The following is a 7,539-nucleotide window of genomic DNA, read 5'->3' on the forward strand; positions in this document are numbered from 1 at the left end:
AGTAGACCTGATCAAACTGACGCTGAGTGTAAAAATAAAGAGGTGGTTTTGTCTCTATTGCTGATCGGTTTATACTATCCATGCAGGTCTGTCGTACTTACGCTAATAAACAAATGTATTCACATGAAAAGTAGCTGACTGTAGAGAGTTCCGTCTGCAGCCAGACACACGTCCACGTTTCATTCATTTTGAGCTCCGAGACTGAAATCATTCGTGACTCAAGTCTGACTCGAGTCCTAATCAAGTGACTTGAGACCACATCTCTATAAAAGCTGTTATAACTCAGTAACACTGTCTATGACAAACCTGTAGAGGCTTCTGTTTGGTCAGTTCCTTTTCTGTCTTGCCAAGCACGTCAAAGAGTTTGGCCTCCAAATCCCAGTTCCCTGCCGCTTTCTGAAGAGAAACCAGGTCCAGGTAGGGCTCCCTCTGGGCAGGGCAGTCTGATGTAAACACAAATACACAAACACATTTTATATTTAACAACATCTTTAATAGTTTACCTGCACTGATTAAAACAACATGCTGTACTATACTGTAATATAGGGGCAAAACCCAATGTGGAGTGAAACTAAGATGGATATTTTATGTAGTTAAATGGGCTTAAGTAAAACATGCTTTTGGTCATTTCCTCGTTTTCTCATTGCAATGTCATCAGTGAATGTTCACAGCAGTCAGACAGGTATGTTTTTCAAGATTGGCCATGAAGACTGTGTTACAGAATTCACACCTTATCCTATTTTAATCACCCTCTTGGGGCCTGAACTATAGCACTGAGGTGAAGCACATAAATAAGAGTGAGCCAGGCTGAAGGACACAATTCGAGAAGTCCATACATTCTAATATAAACTCAAAACATACTATTTTCTGGGGAGTTTTAATGTATAGATTCGTCAAAACTCGTTCATCTTGATTTTTAATAGAAAAGAAGTGAACACATCTTCTAATAGAGAACAGACATTTGGACATTTTAATGCACAATGACAGTAATTCACTGAATTTAACGTATTGGGATATAATAAAACATAAAATATGGCCTGTGAAACACACAAGGCACATTTTATGGTTTGTGGTTTATTTTTTTCTAGAATGTTAAACTCAGATGCAAATAAATAGAAATTGTTCATTAAAATTTGATGTTATTTTCATTTAGAAAATCAGAAAACATCTTATGTTCGCAGTCATATGGAACAGTATTCAAACTTCAATCTGCAAAGTATTCAAACTTATACATATGACATTAAACGGTTGAAGTACTCCAGACTCCAAAGGAAGCCTTGGTTTGAGTGTTTAATATGGACACAGCAAGTATCTCTGATATGGATACATGGTCTAAACATGGCAAACAGCAGAGGTAAAAAACCTTTGCTTCTAACGTCAGACAGTACACGTCTAGAAATTCATATCCATTTCTATAGATGGGAGCTCGTAATATTTGTGCTGTATTTGTACCATTCTCAATTAAACATAGGATTTAAATGATCTGAACATCATTGCATTTTGTTTTGATTCACGTTTTGCACAGCGTTTCTGACCGTTTCTCTGAGCTCTGACCTGTTTAAAAAGAGGATGCTGTGACTTACGTGGTGAAGCGGATGCCCTCACTGAATATTCACATACAGGTGAATGCCAACTTGATGGTCTGTGGGAAGAGAAGGAGAAGGAGGCTCATCACCCCTGTTTGATAAAATCTATGATCACAGTAAAAAGATATTTTACAACAGAGATTTTCAGGAGGTGTCGCCCAAGTAAGCCTTCACCACACTCTGCGCTTTTATTTAGAGAGGAACGTGCTTCACTCTCTTTGAGTGTAATTAAGTCCTATTAAGTCCGGTTTATGTCTGTATGGGCCTTTTTCACAGAGAGTCATGCTTACTTCATGTTTAAGTGTCAGCAGGGTAAAACTAACGTTCATTCCATATAACTAGTGCAGAAGCGATGCCAAAATGTAATAGTAGTGAACTGTGATGCTAAAATACTGAGCTACAACAGACATATCTTAGCTTACATTACATTTACAGCAAACTTACAATTTGATCATTTTACACAGGTACGTGAAGGTGGGGTGAGGAGTCTTGCCCAAGGACTCTTATTGGTATAGTGTATGGGGCTTGCCCAGGTGGGGATTGAACCCCAGTCTACAGCGTAGAAGGTAGAGGCATTACCACTACACTACATTGTATCTTAGCATCGCGGTTTTACTGTGAAGTGTTGATTTCCATTTTCTGGCGTAACCAGCTTAGCTGGTAGTTTGGGATCTTAGAAGAGCCACGTAAGGTTTCTGACATAATGTGCCAGCTAACTTTTGCTGTTTATACCAAACTGATCATGTAAGAATGATTTGGTTGATGGTTTATTGTCTGCATTAGCTTTTTAAACAGAAGTAACTATAAAAGAAATCTGCTTTATGGGATTATAGCTACTGTTAGCAATAGCTTCTAGCCAGCTTAGCTAGCTTAATATAAACAGAGTCCATCAAATTCATGCTAACTGCATATAAAAGTTCTTCTTGAGTGAGTTTTACCTGGCTAACGCTTAAACCAGAAGTAATCATGATTCTTTGTGAAAAGGGCCCATTGAGGTTTACTCAGGTGAGCTCATCTAGAAGACGACCTCCTTTTCAAACTAAGGCATGCTCATTAAGGCAATTATGTAGCCACTTTTAACACAAAGTTGGAATCAAAGAACTGTCCAGAATTATCTTGGTCTGCTGAAGAATTAAGATTCCCCTTCCCTGGAACTAAGGGTCCTAGGCCCACCCCTGAAAAACAACCCCACAGCCACTTTTAACAAATCTGTTTCTTAGGGGGCGTTCAGATCTGGCAGGTTTGGCACAATTAAAAAGAAGGCTGGTGCGATTGCTCTGTTACTGCGGTTCATTAGAGCAAGTAAGAAAACTGCCATCCAAACACTGGAGCTCAACAAACAAGCATGCCAAGACCCCCTGAAACTATCATTCAGGACACTGTCTCTCCATGGTTACCACACTGGTCTCTCATTGATGCTTTTGGGAAAAGCAGTCCAGCTCAGTCTTGGTTCACTTCAACACTAGCTCTGGAGTATGAGCACAGTATGGACCAAAGACATCTAAACAGACCAAATACGGAAAGTACCATTGTATGTGGAAAGGAAGAGGCTAATCTTGTTTTGACACATGCCTGCGTTTATTATCTCTTCATAAACTCTGTGTAATGGTCCAGCCTGTGCCGCCGGCTGCCAACAGAGGGCAACGGCGGCAGAGTGTCACCCTGCCTGGTATCATGAAAAACAACAGTAACACTGGGAGTCTCAGGGCTCATTGCTCTAATATCACAAGATAGACAAAACAAGACATAAATAAAACCTACGGACCCAGAGAGAACACAGAACAGCAGGATTCATAAAGTCCGGTGGACATTATCACAGTTATTGTATGTCATAAAATCCATCCAATCGGTTACAACTTTTTATTTCCATGACTTTTGTTTGAATATTTTGGTTTGTAGTTAAATAAATCAGTGTGAATGCTAAATGAATCAGAGCTAAAATGATTCACTGTATCATTTTCTGCTTCGGTCCAGACCAAGAGAGCTGAACTACAGGTACTAACACATCCTCGTTTCCTTTTGGTAGAATATTCTTAGTGTTGAATTTAACTGCATTGTTGAATGATGTGTAAAAAGTGTGGCTTTTAAACTTACATGTAGAGTTCACAGGGCTTTCCTGAAGAGACAGAAGAAATAGTACTATATAAAAGAATGAAGTGGTACAAATGCGCTGGTGTAAGTGCTGGTATCATTTCGTATGTGAGTTCAACAGCTGAAGGAATCTACCTTGGTGTCCAGGATGTGAATCGTACTCTTCATCTGAAAGAAATGCACAGCACAGGAATTAATACTCTCAATGGTGTGGAGACAGACACCAACGTGTTACCTGATAATCATAACAACAACAAAAATGAATAACAACAGTTTAAATACTGGCAAAATGTTTTAGTAGTGACTGCCTGCTTATTTTCATGAGAGAAAAAAAAACACTAGCCAGTACATGACTAGCAAACACAGCGTTGAACAATCGTACACACATTAAATCATAATATTTTTGGAGCTTTGGCTGTTTTTGCTGTCATGCTGGAAGACACATCTCCTCCAAAGGGTCAGGCTTGGAAACTGCATGACATGGGTGGAGGTTAAGGAACTGGCCCTGTGACTGGAAGGTTGCCGGTTCGATCCCCAGTGCCGACAGTCCATGACTGAGGTGTCCTTGAGCAAGACACCTAAACCCTAATTGCTCTGTGGATAGGGGTGCCCACCGCTCCGGGCAAGTGTGCTCACTGCCCCCTAGTGTGTGTGTTCACTATTGTGTATGTCGTGTTTCACTTCACGGATGGGTTAAATGCAGAGGTGGAATTTCCCCATTTGTGGGATTAAAAAACTATCACTTAACTTAGGTTTTCCCTGTATTTTGCTGCATTCATTCTACCCTCTATCCTCACAAGCTTTCCAGCACCTACTGCAAAGCATCACCATGGTATGATCCTGCCACCACCATGCTTCATGGTAGGGATGGGTTTATGATGATGTGCAGTGTTTAATGGATTTTGGTCTCTTCAGACTACAGAACTATTTTCCAGCTGACTTCAGAGTTGCTTCTAGTAAACCATACCCGAGGGCTCATGTGAGTTTAATTTAACAGTGGCTTTCTTTTCACCACTCCAAAAAAATTATGAAGCACCCAGGCAACAGTTGATGTACACACAGTCTCTCCAATCTCAGCCAGTGAAGACTGTAACTCTCTTGCTAGTCTTCCTCATTAGTCTTCTTCTTGCACGGTCACTCAGTTTTTGTGTACAGCCTGTTCTTGGCAGATTTAATGAATGAATATTATCTGTACTCTATGGGATATTGAGTAACTTGGTAAAGCTATCATACCCCTGACTTTTCAGGCACCTTGTCATAGAGTAGTGCAAGTCAGGGGTCTTCATCTCTGGCCTAATTATGTCACCAGTGATGATTTAAGCCATATTAAAGAATAAGACTAATAGTACCACAGAACCATATGTACCATATTCTAGATATGATGCTGGTATTGCATCCCTCACCAACGGTCCTTTCACTGGCTGTCCACTGCCCTTGTGGACGGCAAGGAAAGCAGTGAAAGAGCTGCTCACTCCCGACTGCACGCTGAGCTCCACCACCTTTTCTCTTAAGCTCTCATCTTTCTTTTCCCTATGCTCCATTTCCAGAGATTGGATCAAGGAACGAGCAGCCAGCCTATGAATTCCCAGCCTTCACAGAATATCAAGAATGACAATGGCTTTATTTCATATTACATCATATGATGTTTAAGTTACCAAACCATAAAGCTTGTATGTAATCACAAATAACATCACAGCTGTGATTCAGTTGCAGTTACAGTCCGAAAGGAGAGTAGTGATGTTGTGTCGTCACTGGTGATGTTACCTGTCATAACACACAACCTCAAGTGTACTATTGCTTTAATACAACAGTCTGGCAAAACAAATACAATGTAAAGCAAAGAAGCCCTGAATATTATATTAAATGTGTTGTTGTTTATATAATGGGCACTCAGTGGACAACCAGATGTCTGTTGTAAATTTCGCTAAACATAACGTACAAAGTCCAACCCCAGAGCCAAATTTGGCCACAAGCAGATTGTGCTCCCCTCTGTTCCCTAACCTTCACACACATGCCTACATTTACACAGAACTGTATGTGTATAAGCTGCCATTTGACTCTGCTGAGTATGAAAATATGAGCAAAAAAAATGCATTATGTGGCTGCTAGCATAAATGCTAATAACGTTAGCTTCTTCTAAAGTCTCTTCCCAGACAGCGAGCATATATCAGTCGGCTGGCTTGATACGTTCGGCACCCTACTGACTGTTTGAAACTGCTGGTCCACCCAGATTACTGTCCTGCATACAAGAGAAAAAAATCAATGCACAGAGACTTTTATTTTGGAAAATAAACAAAGAAAAATATTACAAACAACCGAGAGAGAAAAAAAAGACTAGGTCTGATATAAACAATTTTAATAGAATATGTTAACACTGAGCTAGATTAAAATTGTTTACTTAACTAATTTATATATAGTATAAAGAAAGAAGGAAAAATCAATAAATCAGACTGTGCATGGAAAATGAGTGACTTTTGTCCAATAATCTGTATTGACCGGGGTATATTTTGGTTGTTCCATCTGAATTTACATGACCAAATTGTAAGGCAAATTATCCAGTAATTGCATGAAATAAATGTACATTTTTATTTTATTTATTTATTTCTAAAAGGTCCCCTCAAATTAACAGAACATGTGTTTTATGATCATATGCTTACAATTTACTGCTGAAATACAAAAATCTCAGACGCTCTTTGTATTATTTTATAAAAATCATTTTTACAGAGCAGATCACTGAGGAGATGCCATCTGTTTATAGTTTATAGCCCAGAGTAGTGGAAAAATGGGTCGACTGTTAGTAGAGAAAAAAAAAACTTGGAGTTCAGTTTCTTTTTTTATAAGGGTTAAAATTACAGCACCATCTATTTGCCTGGAAAGAAGACAGTTACAGCCTCATACGACACCCAGCTTTTGAATGTAGCTAATGAAATATGAAAGTTATGAAGCATATGACAAAGTGTGTTTTGGAACCACCGGTGGCCTCAAGGAGTTGAACAGGTTAAAGACCAGAAAGCACTGAGCAAAACACCAGTATATACCATCACTACCAATCAACTTTTCTTTTCAAACTTTACCTTTCAACACTTAAAAGTAGATGAAGTATGTTACGCTGTTATGTTGCAAGGATGTAGCTAGTTAATTTGCTGATATATTTGAGAAACATTTTAGTGTTTGCTATAAAAAATTATTATTATTTGCGTGTTTTTTTAAGCCCCCAGCCCCCATCCCATAACTCGCATCCTTGGACAGTAATGTGCTGAGGTGTTTCAAAAGGGCATTTTGTGTGGGCATGTCTAGAAGAGTCCATTTCAAAGTTTTCTTAATATATGAAAATATGATTGCACAAATTTCTAATTCTAATATTGTGGCATTTTGTCAATTACCGTGGCATAACTAGGATCTCCTGGGCCCTCCAACATACAAAAATGACTTTCAGTTAAAAAAGTTGGCATTGTGATGTCTGAGTTGATGGGTTAATCATCTCAAGGTATGTCACTCCACCCCCTAGCATCTAATGCATTTGCTGTGTTGTATGGCATTGAAATAAATAAATGTACTGTACAAATGCAAATACAGTAAAATTGTGTTACTTGGCAGTGAAGTTGTTTATTATTATGTAGGTTAGATGAATAGAGTGTAGTATCTGATTTAATTTAATGAAGACTTGATCAGCTAAAGTAGGTATTGGAGGGTAACTTTAAATAACACACATCAAATCACAATAGATTTTTAATTGGTTAATTGCACTTATACTAATGTTAGTGTTTCTGGAATGTAGCATAGGAACATAATTTCTACCATAATCCATTGAAATTATATTTAAATTGTATTGACTCCTCACACCATGTCTCATCCAAAGTTT

At 38.7% G+C, this 7,539-nt stretch overlaps 1 protein-coding gene across 1 annotated transcript; it reads right to left on the minus strand.

Moving 5' to 3' along the window:
- Nucleotides 1-282: 282 nt before the first annotated feature.
- LOC108440902 (von Willebrand factor A domain-containing protein 5A-like) lies at nt 283-5,262 on the minus strand. Its single transcript, XM_037537981.1, has 5 exons — nt 5,044-5,262; nt 3,813-3,845; nt 3,681-3,702; nt 1,584-1,642; nt 283-443 (listed from the first exon to the last, which is right to left on the minus strand). The coding sequence occupies exons 1-5, from the start codon at nt 5,216-5,218 to the stop codon at nt 283-285; spliced, it is 450 nt and encodes a 149-aa protein (XP_037393878.1). The 5' UTR covers nt 5,219-5,262.
- Nucleotides 5,263-7,539: the final 2,277 nt, after the last annotated feature.

This window comes from Pygocentrus nattereri, chromosome 1, assembly GCF_015220715.1.
Source record: "Pygocentrus nattereri isolate fPygNat1 chromosome 1, fPygNat1.pri, whole genome shotgun sequence".
NCBI classification, from domain to species: Eukaryota; Metazoa; Chordata; class Actinopteri; order Characiformes; family Serrasalmidae; genus Pygocentrus; species Pygocentrus nattereri.

Coding starts and splice junctions, on each gene's coding strand:
- LOC108440902 (XM_037537981.1), bottom strand. CDS start 5,218: ATGGAGCATAGGGAAAAGAAAGATGAGAGCTTAAGAGAAAAGGTGGTG. Junction 3,703..3,812: donor TTCACATCCTGGACACCAAG/GTAGATTCCTTC, acceptor CTGTCTCTTCAG/GAAAGCCCTGTGAACTCTAC. Junction 1,643..3,680: donor AAGCCCTGTGAACTCTACAT/GTAAGTTTAAAA, acceptor CTCTTCCCACAG/ACCATCAAGTTGGCATTCAC.